At 56.2% G+C, this 20,870-nt stretch overlaps 1 protein-coding gene across 9 annotated transcripts in view; it reads left to right on the top strand.

Moving 5' to 3' along the window:
• The window catches only part of NFATC1 (nuclear factor of activated T cells 1), a 127,003-nt gene that overhangs the window by 13,400 nt on the left and 92,733 nt on the right, over positions 1-20,870 (top strand). For all 9 annotated transcript variants that reach the window (XM_033178476.1, XM_033178473.1, XM_033178474.1 and 6 more), the window contains one exon: positions 2,816-3,914. In XM_033178476.1, the coding sequence (XP_033034367.1) occupies positions 2,816-3,914 (1,099 nt within the window). The remainder of the gene's footprint in view (positions 1-2,815; positions 3,915-20,870) is intronic.

The following is a 20,870-nucleotide window of genomic DNA, read 5'->3' as shown; positions in this document are numbered from 1 at the left end:
GACAATTCCTGTTCTTTCTCGGGTGCAGGAGACTGCGTGGCTCCCGTCCTCTTGAGGGCATTTCTTTATGATGGGGAAGGCGGAACTGGGGCCTGGCTAGCACCATCCCCAAGGCGCTCAGCCTCAGCTAAGGGGCCCTTCCCGTACAAAGACGTCCTGAGCAGGTCTCAGCTCCCACCCCTGAGAGCTTCTGGTCACACCTGTGACCAGACTGCTCCATCGCAGTTCTGTTTCTTTCTCTTTGTCACAGCTCTGGCCCCCAAGTGTCTGGAATTTCCAGAAGGCAGCTGTGACTCCTGGCATTGAGGCCACAGTGTGTCCTCTTACCAGGCCGCCATGCCATGTTTCCCACCTACCTGCAAGCTAGAACCATTTCTGTTAGTAAATACAGTGGGGTTTGGATTGGTATTTTGAGACCCTAGATTTTCTTGGCATTTATCCTTGTTGGTTTCTGAACCACAACTTAGCGGAAAGACAGTACTGTCCTTGAATAAAAATCTTCCAGCAAGTGCATTTGCACCAGGAGATGAATATAGGATTTCCATGTGCTTGTTTGTATTATTTAGAGGCCTGGGAATACCCATCTCCAGGCATGTAGTCATGAGGTTCCAAGATGTCATAAAAAGTCTTTTCAAATCAGAAATCCAGAAGCACAGCTTTCCTGTTAAAATTACTAATTTCCCTAATAATGATTTTAAAAAATACTTTGAGTGTAATTAACACATAATGATTCTTAGAATTAGCTGTGTACCGGAATCTTCTGTTTTGTTCTAAAAGATGGATTCCTAGGACATGAGCCAGTTTCAGAATCTCCATGCAGGGGATTTCAGAGTCTGTGTTTTCATCCAATCCTTGAGGAGTTTTCTTTGTAGCTGGTGATTAGGGCACCTTGACAGTGATAAGCCTATTAAAATCTGTTTACATCTCTAGGTCCTTAGATCTAAAACACATCCATCCATCCATCCACCCACCCATCCACCATCCATCCATCATCAAACCATTATTCCTCCATTCCCTATCCATCCATCCATCATCCATCCATCCATCCATCATCATCCATCCATCATCCATCTATTATTCCTCCATTCCTCATCCATCCATCCACCATCCATCTATCCATCATCATCCATTCATCATCCATCCATTATTCCTCCATTCCTTATCCATCTGTCCATCATTATCATTCATCCTTCCATCATCCATCCATTATTCCTCCATTCCCTATCCATCCATCTGTCCATCCGTCCATCATCATCCATCCATCCATCATCCATCCATTATTTCTCTATTCCCTATGCATCCATCCATCTATCCATCATCATCATCCATCCATCATCCATCCATTATTCCTCCATTCCTCATCCATCCATCCATCCTCATCCATCCATTATTCCTCCATTCCGTATCCATCCATCATCATTCATCAATCATCCATCCATCCATCATTCATCCATTATTCCTCCATTCCCTATCTACTCATCCATCCATCCATCCATCCATCATCATCCATCCATCCATCATCCATCCATCATCCATCCATCATCCATCCATTATTCCTCCATTCCTTATCCATCCATCTGTCCATCATCATCCATCATCCATCCATTATTTCTCCATTCCCCATCCATCCATCCATCATCCATCCATCCGTCATCATCCAGCCATCCATCCATCATCCATCCATCATCATCATCATCCATCATCCATCCATTATTTCTCCATTATCCATCCATCCATCCATCCATCATCCATCCATCATCATCATCCATGCATTACTCCTCCATTCTCCATCCATCCATCATCATCCATCATCCATGCATCATCATCCATCATCCATCCATCTATCATCCATTATTCCTCCATTCCCTATCCATTCATTCATCCATCCATCATCTATCCTTTATTCCTCCATTCCTCATCCATCCATCCATCACCATCCATTCATCTATCCATCCATTCATCCACCACTTATCTATCATGCCTCCATCCCCAATCCATCATTCATCCATCGCTTACCTGTCCATCCATCCATCATCCATCCATTCATCCACCCACCCAACCATAGTCCATCTCTTCATCCCTCATTCCTCCCTTGTTTGTCCATCACCATCCATCCATCCACCTACCCTCCATCTACCCATCATCCCTTCACCCACCATGTCCATCATGATCCATCCATCAGTTTATTTACCTGTCTGTCCATCATCCATTGTCCACCCACCCACCAACCATTCATCCATTACACAAATTGAACACACTTTATGTGCCAGGCACAGTCTTTGGCTCTGAAAACAGTGGTGAGCCAGAATAGACTAAGGCGTCCAAATGTTCTGCCTTCATGGAACTTAGGTTTCTGTTTGTCAAAGAGATGACAGTGTGAGATGAATGAGTAAAAACATGCTGCCAGATTGTGATACGTATTTGGAGAAAAAATAAACTAGAGAAGGGTGGCCCACATGTTGAGTTTGGGGTTTAAATGAAGATGGGGTGGTTTGGGAACGTGGTTTTTGAATGAAGAGTAGAACCAGTGAGGACTCGGCCGCCTCTCTCTGGGAGGGATGTTCAGGGACTTGTGCTGCTGTTGGGGGAGGAGGGGAGGTGGGCAGCGAGGGGCTCACAGGGACCTGTTACTCCGAGTGGCCTGGAGCTGTCGGGCAGTGTAGTCTCAGGGCATTGACTGAGGCCTGCTCCTTGGGGTCTGAGGCCCCCCAGCCGTTGGTCAAGGCCAGGGGCTGCCAGCTGCCCTGAGGTCATGGGTTTCTGCTTTGTGATGCCCAGCCCCTCATGCCACCATCTGCTTCTGTTTTCTCTCTAGAACACTATGGCTATGCGTCCTCCAATGTCAGCCCTGCCTTGCCACTCCCCACAGCACACTCCACCCTGCCGGCCCCATGCCACAACCTTCAGACCTCCACACCGGGCATCGTCCCGCCGGCGGATCTCCCCTCGGGGTACGGAGCGGCTTTGGACGGTGGGCCCGCGGGCTACTTCCTCTCCTCCAGCCACGCCAGGCCAGATGGGGCCCCTGCCCTGGAGAGTCCTCGCATCGAGATAACCTCATGCTTGGGTCTGTACCACAACAACAACCAGTTTTTCCACGATGTGGAGGTGGAAGACGTCCTCCCCAGCTCCAAACGGTCCCCCTCCACGGCCACGCTGAGTCTGCCCAGCCTGGAGGCCTACAGAGACCCCTCGTGCCTGAGCCCGGCCAGCAGCCTGTCCTCCCGCAGCTGCAACTCAGAGGCCTCCTCCTACGAGTCCAACTACTCGTACCCGTACGCGTCCCCCCAGACGTCGCCATGGCAGTCTCCCTGCGTGTCTCCCAAGACCACGGACCCTGAGGAGGGCTTTCCCCGCGGGCTGGGGGCCTGCACGCTGCTGGGTTCCCCGCGGCACTCCCCCTCCACCTCGCCCCGCGCCAGCGTCACTGAGGAGAGCTGGCTGGGTGCCCGCTCCTCCAGGCCCGCGTCCCCGTGCAACAAGAGGAAGTACAGCCTCAACGGCCGGCAGCCGCCCTACTCACCCCACCACTCGCCCACGCCGTCCCCGCACGGCTCCCCGCGGGTCAGCGTGACCGACGACTCGTGGTTGGGCAACACCACCCAGTACACCAGCTCGGCCATCGTGGCCGCCATCAACGCGCTGACCACTGACAGCAGCCTGGACCTGGGAGACGGCGTCCCTGTCAAGTCCCGCAAGACCACCCTGGAGCAGCCGCCCTCGGTGGCGCTCAAGGTGGAACCCGTCGGGGAGGACCTGGGCAGCCCCCCGCCCCCGTCCGACTTCGCGCCCGAAGACTTCTCCTCTTTCCAGCACATCAGGAAGGGCGGCTTCTGTGACCAGTACCTGGCGGTGCCCCAGCACCCATACCAGTGGGCGAAGCCCAAGCCCCTGTCCCCTGCGTCCTACATGAGGTGAGCTGGCGGCGGGGGCGGGGGCGGGGGCGGGGCCGGGAGGGGAGGGGATGGGCGAGGCCGCGCAGGGCAGGGCCGGGGGGTGGGGAGGGGCGGGGTGGGGCGGGGTCAGGAGGGGCGGGGTGGGGTGGGGCAGCACTGGGCGGGGTGGCCGTGTCTGGGGACCCAGAGTCAGGGCCTGGGTGGGCAGGTGGGCTCCTCGTGGAGCGGGAGGGAGCGTCTCCCCACGTCTGCTTCCCCTTCCTGCGGCCTTTTCCCTGGGCGCCTCGCCTCTGCCTCCGTCTGTGCGTTTCCCGTCTGAAGTCTCCAGTCCTCTCCGATCAGGGCCCTGCTGACGGCCTCCTGTTCGCTCAGTGTCTGCGAACACCCATTTCTAAGAGGGTGGCGCGGCCGGCGGTCAGGGCTTCCACGTGGGAATTCCGGGAGGCGCCATCCGCCCCTCGGGCGGGCTCGCACACGCGCAGTGTCTTCCTCGGGGGATGGCACGTGCCCGGCGCCCCGCGGTGGCCGCCTGCTGCTCCCGCCTCCTCCCCAGCCGTAATTGCCAGCCCTGCCTCGGGTGCAGATGGGACCGCAGCTCCGCAGTGCCCCGGAGCCCCCAGCCCGCGCGCTTCGGAACAGCGGGGCCTCCTGCTCCCCGGAGACGCTGGCTGCGGCATCAGCCTGGGGGAGCTCACGCGCCTTCCTTCTTTGGGTCCCAGGTTGTTGGTTTTTCTTTTTTAACGGTGTGAGGGGCTGCTGGGACTCCGCTGGGTCCACTTAACCAGCCGGGTGTTTTTTATCTCTAACGAAACAGCTTTCCCAGCAGGTGGGCTGCGAGTGGCCCCTGAGAGTGCTTTCTGCTCCCGGATTTTTATCTGAGGCATAAAAACGTCCGCACCGGCGGTCGAGGGCAGTGCCCCATGGCCCGTGACGTCAGGGCTGCCTCTGTGTCCTCAGGAAGAGGCGTTTGCCACGCGCAGGCCGGGGCATTCCAGACGGGGTGTTTTCCTGTTTTTTTTTTTTTTGTTCTTCCCCACCCCCTACTCCTTTTTTATTAGCGAGCACTGGGGAGGCGAGACCGGGCGGCAGGGAGGCCAGGTGCAGCCCCTATGCCTGCAGGGTGAGGAATGCAGGCAGTGAGGGTGCTCTGGGAGGACCCGTCTCTGCTCTGGTCTCAAATTAGAGCTGCAAGCAGGTAACGCTCCTCCAGGCCGGGAATGAACCCACCTAAACCTCCCTGAAGGCAAAGAAACAGTGTGAGAGCTGACAGTTTTTTGAGCAGCCGGATGGCTGATTCTGCCTTTCTGCTGGTGTGATACTTAGAATCGTGGTCAGCTGAGGTTTCGAGAGAAAGCAAGGATCACCATTGGTTTTTTCTGACTTGCAGTCAAGACCTTTCTATCCCAACTTCTGTTTTTAATACTTTAAGGTTTAAAAAGCTGGCATATTCTAGGTTATCACAACGAGCCTATGTCAGGACTTGGATTGAATTTACAATAAAAATCCCATCCAGTTGGAGGCATTGGGAAAATCTAAGAACTGTTTTTGCCTGCTGTACTATTACTGTCATTGTTTAAGTAAAAGTAAAAGCGCGTGGCACTTACTCTCCAGCACACGGTCACGTACAATGCGCTTCATGGTCTCCACGGTGACAAAGTCGTCCATCACCGTGAATTGACTGAACTGGTGAGATAAGGGAAGAGTGATGTCGTCGAGGTTATCGAGGTGTAACTGGGACATAACGCAGTGGTGAACCTTTGGGTGAACCCCGCGTGTTTGTTCCCTGGGGCTGCCCTGACAAGGTCCCAAAGACGAGTGGCCTCCCCAGCAGGAAGGTTTTCTCTCAGGGTCCTGAGACTGGGGCTGTTCTTTTGGAGGCTGTGAGGGATCATCTGCCCGGCCTGTCTCCCTGGCTCAGAGACGCCATCTTCTTCCCATGACTCCTATCTCGCCGTCCCCTGTGCATGTCTGTTTCCAGATGTCCCCTTTCATGAGGACACTGGTCCTGCTGGGTTGGGACCACCCTGGTGGCCTCATTTGAACTTCATTGCTCTGTAAAGACCGTCTCTCCAGACACAGTCCCACACTGGGCAGGACTCCATTATGTGAGTTTGCGGGGAACACCGCTTGGCCCTCAGCCCCAGTCTTACAGTCCCAGTAAAAATGGCAGGCAGCCTTTGAAAGCGCAAGCACGTCCTGTTTCCTTCTGCGCCTCCTGGGTGGCGAGGTGTCCACAGGGACATCATGTTCTGGCGGGCACGGCCCCTCCTGCCCACCTTGGGCCTGTGTTTGGTGTGGAGGTTGGAAAGTATGGGAGGCTGTTTTTTCCCTCTGCTTGGGAGTTTCAGCAAGAATTCCGTGGCCATGTGACCCTGTTAGCTTTATCTTCTGGCTGCAGAGCGCCGGGTTAGGTGTGATGCCCGAAACATTTCTGAGCGTTAACACAAACAAAGCTCGGTAAATATGTCCCACACTCGCTTCTGGGGTTTGCAGTTAACCTTTTCCCACTGTTCTGGTTCCACATCAAAATATGTTTCCTGGTTCCTTGTGCTCTGTTTCCAAGTGACCTCGTCAGCGGGTGCCCCGGGGCAGCTGGAAGCCACAGCAGAGATGAAATGTTAAGTTTTTTACCAGCAAGGTGGAGGGGCCAGACTTCCTTCCCCAGGAATGCCTCTCCGTTGGTCACACGCAGCAGCTCCGGCCGGCGTGGAAAACGTCACCAGGATCTCGGGCTGTGCAACTAGAAAGCTGTATTTTTAATTATCTCCAAAGTTTGAAATGGAGAATGTACAACATGCCCATCTTCTCCCCGCCGTGGTACAGAACTGCTGCTCCGTTAATCCTGTCCTTAAGCCAGAAGGAGCTTTCTAGTGGAAAGCGTGCTGTGTGCATCCTTCCTGGGGACCTTCCACGATTGTTGTCCTTTGAGGCCTTTTGTTGCTTGTTCAGTACCTGTGGCCCCCAGTCTTACGCAGAGCCTCTGAGAGGCCCACGATGGTCAAAGAACAAGGCTGAATCCTTGCTGCAATTGAAGCAATGATAATGTTTGTGAAGTTAGTAAGGGTAGGTGATAGAACCTTGGTAGTTTTAGAGTTTGGAGCTATTTTGGAGCTCAGCGGCATGATGTGTCTGTTGTCAAAGCTTGGGAGGACTGGCACAGGAACCACAGGCCACCTGCCAGACCCCATACAAATTAGAATCTTAAGCTGTGAATTCTGGCATCAGAAAGGAGTGGTTTTCTTCCCGCCTTGCTTCTTTCCGGGGATAATGACGGTGATCATAGCAAGTGCTCCCAGGGCACCTTTCCGTGTGCTGTTGAGGGTGTAAGGAGGTGTTGCGGGGCTGCGTCTGGAGGAGGCCGCTGGAGGAGGCCGGGGTGTGAGTGCATGTTGAATGCTGTGCGGGTTATTTAATAGTGGTTCTCAGATGGTGGCTTTTAAAGATTTCATATTGACCTACAGGAACTAAAGTCTACGTGATTGCTTCCTCATTCCTTCATCGTTCGGCCTCCTCCACCTGGGCACCTGCCACAGGCCATGTGCGTCTATGGCCAGGTCTGTCTGTGCCGACATCTTCTCCTCTTTGGGCATCAGCCTCTGGAAAGTGTCCCTGTCAGCGTCTCCACGTGTCTCACTCTCTGCACCCAGACAGTCTCCGGAGTTGCCTTTGTAGAGGCAAGGTTGTAGGGGAATTAGAAAGGCAGAGGTATTTTAACTGTATTTATCGGTAACTTTAACAGCACAATTCTTGAATTGAATTTCTTTTTATGTAATTAATTAATTTATTTATTTTGAGACAGAGTCTCGCTCTGTTGCCCAGGCTGGAGTGCAGTGGCACGATCTCGGCTCACTGTAAGCTCCAGCTCCGAGGTTCATGCCGCTCTCCTGCCTCAGCCTCCTGAGTAGCTGGGACTACAGGCAGCTGCCACCACGGCCGGCTAATTTTTTGAATTTTTAGTAGAGGTGGGGTTTCAACATGTTAGCCAGGATGGTCTCCATCTCCTGACCTTGTGATCCGCCCACCTCGGCCTCCCACTGTGCTGGGATTACAGGCGTGAGCCACCGCGCCTAGCCCTTGAATTCACTTTCTACACATGAAACATTGCCTGTTAGAACTGAATGTTTAAAGAAAAAGAATTTCTAAGGGGCGAGATAGGCTAATGAACAATGTTTACTTAGAGCCTGCTTGGTTTCAATGATCAGAAATAGCTGTTAGGTTGGTGCAATAATGTATATTCAAATCTCCTGGCTGGGCGGTGGCTTACGCCTGTAATCCCAGCACTTTGGGAGGCCAAGGCAGGTGGATCACCTGAGGTCAGAAGTTCAAGACCAACCTGGCCAAATTGGCGAAACTCCATCTCTACTAAAAGTACAAAAATTAGCCAGGCGTGGTAGTGGGTGCCTGTAATCCCAGCTACTCAGAAGGCTGAGGCAGGGGAATCGCTTGAACCCAGGAGGCCGAGGTAGCAGTGAGCTGAGATCGCGCCACTGTACTCCAGCCTGAGTGAGAGGAGCGAGACTCTGTCTCAAAACAAACAAACAAAAAAAACCCTCTTTATTTCAGATATTGTTTAAGTTTTGGGCTGCAATATTGAAGATTTTAGCAATATCAGTCATTTTTCTGCTATGCATAGTATTAGTTTCAAAAGGTCTGAGAAAACTTTCACCCTTGCGTTTCATAAGTTATCTGAAAGTTTCAGAGTTTATCAGAATTTGGAAAAAGATCAGATAACCCCAGCGCGGTAACAGGTAGACTCTGTCTTCTCTTTCACAGACACGAGTCCTCTGCCAGGCTCAGCAGTGATTCCGACTGCATTTGAATGCCTTTGCTCTTGTGGCTCTGGTATCTGAGGGGTTCAGGCCCTGGCAGTGTTGGGGGAACAGTGCGGGCTTTTGAGAGCTCCCAGGCCCTGTAGTGGGGCTGTATCTGGGCTCTGGTGCCAGACTGTCCAGACTTCCATGTCCCCAGACGCTGGTGGGCCCTTTGGCGTGATGGTGAACATAGTCTCTAAGGCGTTGTACCGAACCCCAGCATAGCAGGACACGTAAAGTGGTGGCTGTGGGGTCTTCCCCGAGCTTCCCGCTGCCATCACCTCCTGGGAAGACAGTTAGCAAAGAAGCTGAAGGTGTCGAGTTGCCCCATGGTTTGTAAAACGCTGGCATGGGCTGGAATGGCTCAGGACTGACTTCCACTGCGTCTCCCTGTAAGCCCCTCCCTTTCCGGGGAGGGAAACCACCCGGCAGCCCACAGCCCACAGCCAGCCTCGAAGCCACGTCGCCCTGACTCTGGTTCCCACTACGCCTGGCTGGGGCGTCCCCCCCGCAACCTGCCCTGCTGTTTTGGGAACTGGGCAGGCCTCAGCCGGCCTTCTGGCTCCCGGCACGCGTGTCGGGCCCTGGGGATACTGTGCTGGGCTGACTCTGAAGGGTCTTGAAGAACGTGGCCATGTGCCTCCCTGGCATTCACAGTGGTGGCTCTGGAGCTTGTGTTTGGCTGAGCAGACCAGCAGGTGACTGACGCAAGCCGGACAGTCCCCAGGAAGCCCTCAGCTGTGGTGGGAGATGGGTTGTGGCAGGAGATGGGAGATGGGCTGTGGTGGGAGATGGGTTGTGGCAGGAGATGGGAGATGGGCTGTGGTGGGAGATGGGTGATGGCTGGGCCTGTCCTCGGTGGTGCTGTGGATGCGTCCTGCTCCTCCCCAGTTTCATTGTGATGTTGGAATCTGCCCCTGGTCCCTGCCGCCGTGGGGTGGGAGGAGCCTCCGGCACCCTGCCTTCTTCCTACCCTTCCTGTGGGTCTGCAGGGCTCGGGGTGTTGATGGAGACTGTGGGGGTCAGGGGAGCCAGCAGTTTCTTTGTGTGATGGCGGGAAGAATCCGTGTGCTGCCTTGCCATGCCCCATGATGCTCTGTGGTGGGAGCTGTCCGGCCACAGTCAGGCGCTGAGTGGCCACGCGACCGTGGACACGGCTGAGGCCACTTGCCCGGGGCTGTCCAGTCACAACTAACAGGACTGGACTCTGTGCCATGATGAGCAGACCCCACAGCCTGTATCCCAGACTCCACCCGTGCTGGGACCCCGACTCCCAGGAGACCTGGCGAGCTCAGCCTTCTTGTCGCGAGGCCTGTACGGGGTAGGGGCAGGTGTCACGGGGACCCTCGGCCCAGACTGGCCTTCTGCTCTCATCACCAAGATGTGGAGCCTTCTGGGGTCAGAGCCCAGTTGAGGGCTTTACGCAGCAGCCCGTGGTGTCCTTGGAGCCACAGCTCCCTGGAGAAGGCACTGCGTCTGCCAGCCTCCGTGGGCAAGGGGCGCAGAGTTAAGAAAATCTTGCCTCCTGATTGCACGAGCACCCTGGTCTTAGCTCATTTGTTCCTTCTTGAGCCGCTTCGGTAGCATCTGGTAGCCCACGGCTTTCTACCTGCATTTAGTTTGTTTCTGCTGTTAAGGAGTTCACAGCTGACACTTGGAGGGCGGGGTTTGCAACACCAGTTTCTGATGGGAAGGACTGGCGTGAGGGTGCAAGGAGGCTGCAGAAGCTGAGGGCCTGTGCGTTCTCCCAGGGCATGTGTGGAAGGGCCAAGGCATCTTCTCCCTGGTCCTTCTCAGGGTTACTCTGTCCATGTCTGTTGTTAGCCATGAGGAGGAGAAGGTGCTCTGTTCCTGGAAAGGGTAAAACAACGCGGCTTTGTGTTCCTGGAAAGGGTAAAACAACGCGGCTTTGTGGCTTTGCGCTCAGATATATATATACACACACACACATATATACACACACATACATATATACACATATATATATACACACACATATATAGATACACATATACATATATATACACACATATACATAATTTTTTTTTTTCTGAGCCAGGGTCTCGCTCTGTCGTCTAGGCTGGAGTGCAGGGCACCATCACAGCTCACTGCAGCCTCGACCTCCTGGGCTCAGGCGACCCTCCCACCTCAGCCTGCCAAGTAGCTGGGACCACAGACGTGTGGCACCACACCTGGCTCATTGTTTATGTTTTGTAGAGACAGGGTCTTGCCATGTTGTCCAGGGCTGGTCTGGAACTCCTGGCCTGAAGCAATGCTCCCGACCTGTCCTCTCAAAGTGCTGGGATTGCAGGCGTGAGCCAGAGTTTTAAAGTCAGATCACTGAGATCTGAAATGTTGCCCCATCTCACTGAAGACCGTGTGCCCAGGAGCCACCCTAGGAGGGTCAGCACCTGCCTGGTTGGCTCAGGTGGGGATGTGGGGATGGCAGGGAGCTGGAAGCCTTCACAAGTTCCCAATTTTGAGATTTCCTAAGCTACCTGTGGCCCCGCTGGGAGGAAGTGTCTGGTCCTGATGTGCATCGGTGACCACAGACAAAACAGGATTTGCCCCTGTGCCTGGCTTCTGAGCAGCGAGGAAGATGGGCCTGGGGGTGGGTGCTCCGGCAGGCGGGCAGTCGCAGGAACTTTCTGCCTTGGGATTAAACCTAAGAGTTGGAAGACAACAGTTATTCACATTCAAAACTAGACTCTTAGATGCAAATTAATGTGTCTTGGATTCTTGAGCAAAACGTTTTCTATATTATGATGGGATTTTCTTTTTTATAAGCGCTTCTAGAATATCTCTGGAAGTTGGGTTAGACACACAGGGATTAGTCGGCTTTTGGTAGAGACAGTAGTGGTAAAGGCCACACCAGACGCCGTGTGCGCCCCCCAAGGTTTCCCTTGTGAGACCATGTGACCTGCACGCTGCGTCCCATGGGCACCAGGCTGTGGGACAGATGCATTTCCAGGTGAGGTCGCTGCAGAGGGGAAGAGGGGACGCATTTCCAGGTGTTTACAGGTGAAGTCGCTGCAGAGAGGAAGGGGGGACGCATTTCCAGGTGTTTACAGGTGAGGTCGCTGCAAAGAGGAAGAAGGGGGGGACACATTTCCAGGTGTTTCCAGGCGACGTCGCTGCAGAGGGGAAGAGGGGGACGCGTTTACAGGCGATGTCACTGCAGAGGGGAAGAGGGGGACGCGTTTCCAGGCGACGTCGCTGCGGAGAGGAAGAGGGGGATGCATTTCCAGGTGTTTCCAGGCGACATCGCTGCGGAGGGGAAAAGGGAGGCCCCTCCAGGAGGGTCGCGTAGATGTTGGCTTTGCGCCGCGGGGACTCGTACCAGGAACCCCCAAAACCCATCCGCAGCTTGATTCTGCTCCTCAGGTTCTAGACTCTAGTTCTTGATTCTGCCAGGGGTTCTAGCTGATGGAAGGAGCGTGTTCTCACTGGAAACATGGAGCCCACACACACTTGTACGCTGGAAGCCGTGATGTGTGTCAGGAATGTGGTCCGATGGCGTGCAGAATGAGTATTGTGCCTTCGCCACCTCTGACCCCCATCACAGCAGTTCTGAGGCTTGTGGGGCACCCCAGCTCCTCTCCCTCTGCACAGGCTGCTGTTCCCGGAACTCAAGGGTTCCCCAACACCAGGATGACACGTGGCACAGACCAGGAATCGAGAGGAAATGCCTGGCCTCCTCCCACGGGCAGACAGGCCGAGTGTGTTTCCAGAGACTGGGCCGTCCGTGGGGCAGTAGCGCCTGGATGACGTCTGCTGTCACCTGGAGCCCTGGCTGCGAGGGGCAGTGCGGGACAAGGGCCACCCCAGGGGCCTGGGAGCACAGTGTCGGGGCCTGTGGGGGTGGGGAGCAGGGATCAGCCTCTTTTTGGGGATGAGGAAATGGAGACAGTGGAAACTTCTAGACATCAAGGGAAGGGTAAGAAGCTGTCAGGCCTCCAGGTTTCGGTTCTGGACAGGTGCAGTGCAGGTATTGGAGCACTTTGGGCTCTGAGGACCACGTGGCCCAGCGGCCTCCAGGTGTCAGCTCCAAGGCAGGGTCGCTGTCCACAAGCCGTGCTGCAGGCACAGAGACCAGGAGAGGGCTGTGAAGCGACTCCGTGTTTACTGGGCTGAAGCAGCAGCTCCTGGCAGTGCCGCCACCACGGGCTGCATCCTGTCCCCGTGGCGACCTCACAGCTGAGCGTGAAGCTGGAAGCTCGGGTGCCTCTTGCTGCTGGGGCTCCTCTGATCCCAAGGGCCAAGGGTGCTCCGTGGCCCCAGGCGATCAGAGTCTCAGCATCCTTTGTTTGGGCAACATTCACGATAGGAATCCTTGCAGAGTGGCACGTCCCTATTTTGAAAGATCCCGTAGGTGATTTGAGAAGCCACTGTATTTGTTGTAGCCCCAAGTATTACCCGTGACTCACCTGGGCTGCTGTTCAGTGAACATCCAGGATGCGGTCGTTTCTTGTGAGACCCCCAGGTTTCCCGTAGGTCCAAGCTGAGAAGGTTGAGTGAACTCTGAGCGCTGAGCTGGGCCGTCTTGGCACCACTAGAAACGGAATCAGTTCCATGACTGATCTGTGCCCCACCCCACATTAACTCGTGCAATATGACTTTTCTGGTTTTGGTTTTTGTTTTATAAGCCGTCCGTGGCAAGTGCAGTCTGAGGCCTCTCACTGCCAAACTTCCTCTGAGTAATGGCAGATGGGCCCTGACCCTGGAGACCTCTGAGAAGGTGTTTGGGTCTGGGAAGAGTTCGCGTGTGCAGTGACTGGAACCCGTCCCTGGTGTGAACTCGGGGATGAGGGGATAGTGGGGCTGTGGCGGGGGCCCAGGGGACTTCCCCGCCCTCCGGACCACACTGTTGCTCTCCAGCCATGGTGTAAACCCGAGAAGATGCAACGGCCCCCGGCTCCAGCAGCTACTGTCCCGGAGAGCAGGGGAATGAGGGAGAGGGAGGGTGTTCAGCGTGGGGCCCGCTGCCCGGGGTGCTGGGATCCCACAGCGCGGCCCCGTTCCCGCTGCCCGGGGTGCTGGGGGGTGCTGGGATCCCACAGCGCGGCCCCGTTCCCGCTGCCCGGGGTGCTGGGATCCCACAGCGCGGCCCCGTTCCCGCTGCCCGGGGTGCTGGGATCCCACAGCGCGGCCCCGTTCCCGCTGCCCGGGGTGCTGGGATCCCACAGCGCGGCCCGTTCCCGCTGCCCGGGGTGCTGGGATCCCACAGCGCGGCCCCGTTCCCGCTGCCCGGGGTGCTGGGATCCCACAGCGCGGCCCCGTTCCCGCTGCCCGGGGTGCTGGGATCCCACAGCGCGGCCCCGTTCCCGCTGCCCGGGGTGCTGGGATCCCACAGCGCGGCCCCGTTCCCGCTGCCCGGGGTGCTGGGGTCCCACAGCGCGGCCCCGTTCCCGCTGCCCGGGGTGCTGGGGGGTGCTGGGATCCCACAGCGCGGCCCCGTTCCCGCTGCCCGGGGTGCTGGGATCCCACAGCGCGGCCCCGTTCCCGCTGCCCGGGGGCGCTGGGATCCCACAGCGCGGCCCCGTTCCCGCTGCCCGGGGGCGCTGGGATCCCACAGCGCGGCCCCGTTCCCGCTGCCCGGGGGCCCTGGGATCCCACAGCGCGGCCCCGTTCCCGCTGCCCGGGGCCCTGGGATCCCACAGCGAGGCACCGTTCCCGCTGCCCGGGGCCCTGGGATCCCACAGCGCGGCCCCGTTCCCGCTGCCCGGGGGCCCTGGGATCCCACAGCGCGGCCCCGTTCCCGCTGCCCGGGGGCCCTGGGATCCCACAGCGCGGCCCCGTTCCCGCTGAGCTTGGGTTCCCAATGGGCTCCTTTTGCTTCCCAAATGTCCCCTCCCACCCTTGAGCTGCAAAGAATGTTTGGGAGCCATGGAAAGGTGCTTTCTCCCATCTGTGTAGTTTTCCTGGGAGGGAGAAAGGTTGACATTGGGGGCTTTGTAGAAAGCGTGCTCTGGCCCCCATGTTAACATTTAGGAGGAGGCCCACAGGGAGCTCTTGGCTCTGGGCGAGGGCTGGGGGCTGCCCCAGGGGTGGGGGTTCAGGGTCTTGAGCTCAGCTTCTCACCTGTCCGGGGCAGGGTAGGGCAGATAGAGGGGTGGGGACAGTGTCGGGGGGCTTCTGGGCCTGGGACGGCAGGTCCTGTGTCCAAAGCCGTTTCGAGGCTCACAAGATACAGGGGTGGGCCTGGGAGGGGTGGGGCATGTAGCGAGGGGATGACTGATTTTCTAAAGAACAAGAAAGGGTCTGTGCCCTGGCTGTGCTCCAGTCCCGTGTGGTGGAGCCGCGGAACGCCGTCAGTTTTTATGAAATCCTCAAATGTGTCCTTTAAAACAAAACCTTTACACTCTGGCCTCACAGCCCGGATCCTGCATGCTCCCGGTTTGTGGCTTTGACTTTGGTTTGAGTCTGAGATCCACTTGCCCGGCCTGGGGGAGGACAGATGGGGACAGCAGTTCCTGCCCCAGGGTCATTGCCCGTGGCCACCTCTGTCCTGGGAACTGTAGGTGGGCCATGGGCCATTGGTGCCTGCACCGCTGTCCTGGTGGAAGGGGCTGGACCCGGACTGCCTGGGACAAGAGGCCAAGGCACAGACGACTGGAGGGGCTGCCTCTGCATCTTCAACCTCACCTGGCGGGCAGGAGGCCAGGCTGGGTGTCCCTGCCTTTCTGGTCCCTCCCTGGCCTGTCACTCGCTTCTTGTCCAGCAATTTCATCTTTCCTGCCGGCTTGTGAGGCCCGTGCCCCACTCTGGGCTGCCTTCCTCACACGGGCACAGAGCTTGGGTCCCATGTGGAGAGGAGGCTCCGCCCGCGGCCTCAGGGTCAGGCGGCCTTGGCTTCAGGGAGGGGTGCATGGGAGCCAGCCCCTTGGACAGGAGGCCGGGGCCTCTGGGTGGCCCCCCAGGGTGGGACAGCAGTGCCTCCAGGCCCCCCTCTGACTCCTGAAATCCTGAGGTTGCCTGGGCTGCCGAGCCCTCCCGCAACTCCCTGGCCTGCTGGGCAGGATTTTGTGAAAGGCCTTGCCTTGGATCATGGAAGAAAACCACGTGGTCTGTGGGGTCATCCCTGGGGCAGGCTGTGGGAGGGTGAAGGCTGCGTCCAGTGGCCAGGCCCAGCCAGAGGTCGGGAATCAGGTTGGGCGTGACGCACAGATGCCGCCACACTGCTACCACCGAGAAACGCGGTGTGTGCGGGCCCACCTGGCCTCTTTAGGCCCGACTCTGGGCTGACCTCCAGGAAGGCCGACCTCTCCTGGGCGGGCAACACTTTCTCAGGGCCGAGTTCTGCCGGCACAGGTCGGGGGGCGAGGCTGGCCTCCTCGGGGCCCCTGACCGCCGGCTGCTGTGTGGTCCTGGGGCAGCTCCAGAAACACAAGCCCAGAAGACCCAGAGGCTGCCTTATGTCGGGGAAATGCGCCGATCGTCTCTCTCTCTCTTTGTCTCTCCGTCTCTGTCTGTCTCTTCGTCTTTGTCTCTCCGTGTCTCTCCGTCTCTGTCTCTCTGTCTCTCCGTCTGTCTCTCCATCTGTGTCTCTCCATCTCTCTCTCTCCGTCTCTCTCCATCTCCATTTCTGTCTCTCTGTCTCTGTCTCTTCATCTGTCTCTCTGTCTCCATCTCTGTCTCTCCATCTCTGTGTGTCTCTCCATCTCTGTCCCTCTCTCTGTCTCTGTCTCTCCATCTCTGTCTCCGTCTCTGTCTCTCCATCTCTCTCTGTCTCTGTCTCTCTCTGTCTCTGCCTCTCTGTGTCTGTCCATCTCTGTCTCTCCGTCTCTGTCTCTCCATCTCTGTCTCTGTCTCTGTTTCTGTTTCTCTGTCTCCATCTGTGTCTGTCTCTGTCTCTGTCTCTCTGTCTCTGTCTCTGACTCTCTTTCCTTTTAATTAAGGGAAAAACCCCCACACAACCAAATGGCTATGAGGCCTGTGGCTGCCGGCCGAGGAGAGGCTGCAAGGGGACCCTGGAACCCTCGCCCTCCCTAGGCTGCTCCTGTCGCGTCCTGTGGGTGGATGTGGCCCTGCCGAGTTCAGAGTCTGTCGCTTCATCTGTCTAGAAACTGCAGGAGTCACGAGCAGCCTTCAGTTTTCACCTAAGCAATGAGCATGTACAGACTTTAACCCTCGGAAAATCAGAATTAAAGGATTTTACTCAAACCACTTAAACAAAGGAACTGCCTCGGCTCTGGGCTTCTGCCGCGGAGGGCACGATTCCGGGATTCTCATCGTTCCCCGGCAGGGTGGGGGCCACTCATGTGGAGGGTGTTTTCAGATACTGGGACGTGGCCTTTCTAAGGGGGAAGGACCCGGCAGGGCCTCAGGCTCAGCTGTTTGGAAACTGACGCCCATTCACCAGGCGGGCAGGGGATGAGCTGGGCAGAGGCCGAGACGCAAGACCTGAGAGCAGTTTCTCACTTTTTTGGTTGTACAAATAACAAACTGTAGAAGACTTGAACAGATAAACCATGATAAATGAGTCCTGTGCCGGCCTTTTAAACAGATAACCCACGTGCGTTGGCGTGGCAGCTCACGCCTGGAATCCCAGTGCTGTGGGAGGCCAAGGTGTGAGGATCGCTGGTGCCCAGGAGTTTGAGACACCCTGGGCAACATGGGGAGACCCCATCTCTACAAAAAATATAAAAATTAGCCAGGTGTGGTGGTGTGCCTGTGGTCCCAGCTACTAGGTGGGAGGATCCTGTGAGGCCACCGCACTCTAGCCTAAGTGACAGAGCAAGACCCTGTCTCAAAAAAAAAAAAGCAATAATCCTGCGATTTAGAATCAGACAGTGATTGTTCCAGGGCTGCTTTTTGTTTCCCCGCCCCCCGTCCCAGCGCAGAGGGCATCTCTGTCGTGAGCTTTGGGCTGAAAAAAATCCCTCACGCCCCTCCCAGGCGAGGGAGACACAGGTTCAGGGGCGTCAACGACTCCTCCCGTGGAAAGGACTGTGTGGCCAGCTCCCCGGGCCATGGGGGCCACTGTCCTCCATGCCACGTCCCACGCCACTTCCACCCCAGCGTGAAGACAGCAGGACCCGAGCCGCACTGCTGTGGGAGCCGTGTGGGGACTCGCAGGGCCTGGCAGGTGTTTCTGTTTGACCTGTAGGCTCAGACTCGGCAGCTCTGGGCCCCCTGGTGTCCACCTGAAGCCTCCGTGGCAGCACCGTCCCCGGACCCCCAGACCGGACCCCCAGAGGGGCAGCAAACACAGGAGTCCTGGGGAGTATTGCTGGGGCGGAAAGGCCGGACCCCCGTGACTTGGCTGCAGCCTCTCTGGGTGTTGCTGCGGGTGTGGAGCCTGCATCTGGCTCAGTGAGAAGCATTTTTAAACTTGATTCTGTAGCCATTGCAGATTCGTGGGAAGTTGGGGGGAGGCAATGCCCCACTCGGTCCCCAGGGCTGCCCCACAGCAGCCGCCATGCCCCGGCCCCAGGCCCCAGAGGGGTTCCCTGCTGGCAGCGCCTTGCATTTTGCCTAGTATCTTCTTAACTCTCCAGACTCATCAGGGAAGCCCTGCAGGAGCTCAGCATGAACAGGTCCTCGGCTTGAAGCCGGCATGGGCTGGGAATGGTGGGGGCTCCTGGAGGCTGAGCCGTCTCCGTGTCTGCAGGGGTCCCCTGGGCTGCGGCCCTTCGTGTACCCACGTGTCTGGTGTCTCTGTGCCGTGCTGTGATGTTGTCCTTCACATAAAGTTTTCAAGACCCATGTCCCATTGTCTGTGAAATCACAAGGTTTTACTTTATGGATTGTATGGAATAGACCTAGGGAAGGGGGACCAGTGTTTGCCCCGTTTGTCAACATGCACAACGGTGAGCCTCCCTGGACGGCTGACCTTGGTGTGGCAGGGGACAGGACGGCTGGCCTCTGGTGGGTGGTGGGGGATGCTGGACGGTGGCCTCTGTGCAGTGGGTGGTGGTGGGGGCTGGACGGCTGGCCTCTGTGCAGTGGGTGGTGGGGGGCGCTGGACGGTGGCCTCTGTGCAGTGGGTTGTGGGGACTGGACGGCTGGCCTCTGTGCGGTGGGTGGTGGGGGCTGGACGGCTGGCCTCTGTGCGGTGGGTGGTGGGGGCTGGACGGCTGGCCTCTGTGCGGTGGGGGGCCGGCCTCGGGCTGGTGGGCAGGCTGGAAGGTCAGCTAGGCCGTGTGGTGTCTTTAGTGAGAAACAGGAAATAAATCAAGGGGATATTCTAGAAGTTTTACCCTGGTGGTTTAGAAGTGTTTGTTTTTATTATTTGTACACAGTGTGTTGTTCTCAGTCTTGCACTCGTGTTTTTAACTATCATGTAAAGATGCAGCAGCCCAGAAAACTGTCTTGATGTATCGCATTGGCAAAGACCAAGCACAGCCCCGGACTCTGGTGGGTGAGTCAGACCCACCAGCAGCGGCCTTAGTGGCACCTGCAGCGAGCCTCGTGATGCTCACGCCTCTGACCCATGGGTCTGCACTCAGGGCATGACCGAAGGTGTGGCCTGGGAGTTGGTTGTGTGGACGTTCGCGTCACCGACGTTTATAACAGCAGAGTCCGGCAGTACAGTGAGGATGGTCCTTGTGGTAAATGGGATGCTGTGATTAAATTGTTTCTGAATATGCTAAAGTGCTCAAAATGTGATCTTCCTTTCATAAAACGGCCAGGTGTGGTGATACGTGCCTGTAACCCCAGCACTGTGGGAGGATCCCTTGAGCCCAGGAATTGGAGAATTGCCCTCCCGCCTAGGCAGCAGAGTGAGACCTTGTTTCTAAGAAGTAAAAAGAGAAAAAGAAAAAGAAAAGACAAAGTACCAGATTATGTATCTCATTTTGTTAAGATGCATCATTTTGTAAAAATTCTTATAGAAATACACGCAGTGGGCCGGGTGTGGTGGCTCACACCTGTAATCCCAGCACTTTGGGAGGCTGAAGCGGGCGGATCACCTGAGGTCAGGAGTTCGAGATCAGCCTGGCCAACCTGGTGAAACTATATCTCTACTAAAAATACAAAAAATTAGCCGGTGTGGTGGTGTGCACCTGTACTCGCAGCTGCTCAGGAGGCTGAGGCAGGAGCATCGCTTGAACCTGGGATGCAGAGGCTGCAGTGAGCTGAGATGGTGCCGGTGAACTCCAGCCTGGGCCACAGAGCGGGACTCCATCTCAAAAAAAAAAAAAAAAGAGAGAGAGAGAGACACGCTGTGGCAATGTGAGCATCAGTCACCATCCAGGCCGGGTAGATGTTGGATGCAAATTTCACTGGAGTTTTTTTTTTTTTATTTTTTTTTGGTTGTGTTGAGTGTCACTTTTTAAAAAATTGACTTACGTTGAAGATGACTTTGAAGTTGTTGGAATTATTCTCAGTCCTGAGCTCAGGGCTTCCGCAAGCGAGTTGCAGTTCCCGGGGCTGGGCTGGTCAGAGACCCCCCAGTGCAGCACGCCTGCCCGCGGCTGCCCCAGCCGTCACCCCCCGAGGAAGTACGCGGAGTGGAGCGGGGTGGAGCGTGGGCAGCAGCGGTCCCGTCTCCGCAGCAGTGCAGGCTCCTTTTTTGCTCATGTGGGCTCTTTTGTCTGAACCAGAGACACAAATTTGTAGAGCTGCCAAATTCATGCTGAAAATTTCCAACCAAAACCAATCGTCTTAATTGTCTGGATTATGATATTTATTTTGTAAATCATTCTTGCTTTAAGCCGTGCGCACACTGTGTTACTAAATCTGCAAATGATTCCAGAGCCAAATGCAGTCCTGCACCACGGTTCGGGTTAACGGCGGACTTCACGTATGAGGGTTCTCGTGAGATCATGAGAGCGTGTTTTTACTGGACCTTTTCCGTGTTTAGATGTGTTTAGATTCACAAACCCTGACCGCTGTGAGGCAGTCACCCACGGTGTTCAGCACAGCCACACGCCGTGCAGACGTGTACTGGGGAGCTGTGAGCCACGTGGCTGGGGTGTGCACTGGCCATACCACGTCGGTTCACACGAGTTCCCACGATGACAAAATGGCCTAAGGACACGTTTCTCAGAGTGTGTCCCCGTCATAAAGTGACACACGGCTGTGTTTACACAAACTTATTCGTATGTAATAGTCAACTGCAGAGTGGTTTAGACTACCTCATCTTTAGGAAATACATCTGCCTTTAACCGGACCAGCGGTGGGGGAGGTGGCTTTTCTTATTTTCTTCCCTCTTCTGTCC

This window comes from Trachypithecus francoisi, unplaced genomic scaffold (assembly GCF_009764315.1).
Source record: "Trachypithecus francoisi isolate TF-2019V2 unplaced genomic scaffold, Tfra_2.0 Lachesis_group19, whole genome shotgun sequence".
In the NCBI taxonomy this organism is placed as follows: domain Eukaryota; kingdom Metazoa; phylum Chordata; class Mammalia; order Primates; family Cercopithecidae; genus Trachypithecus; species Trachypithecus francoisi.
This window is presented reverse-complemented; position numbering and strand designations above follow the sequence as displayed.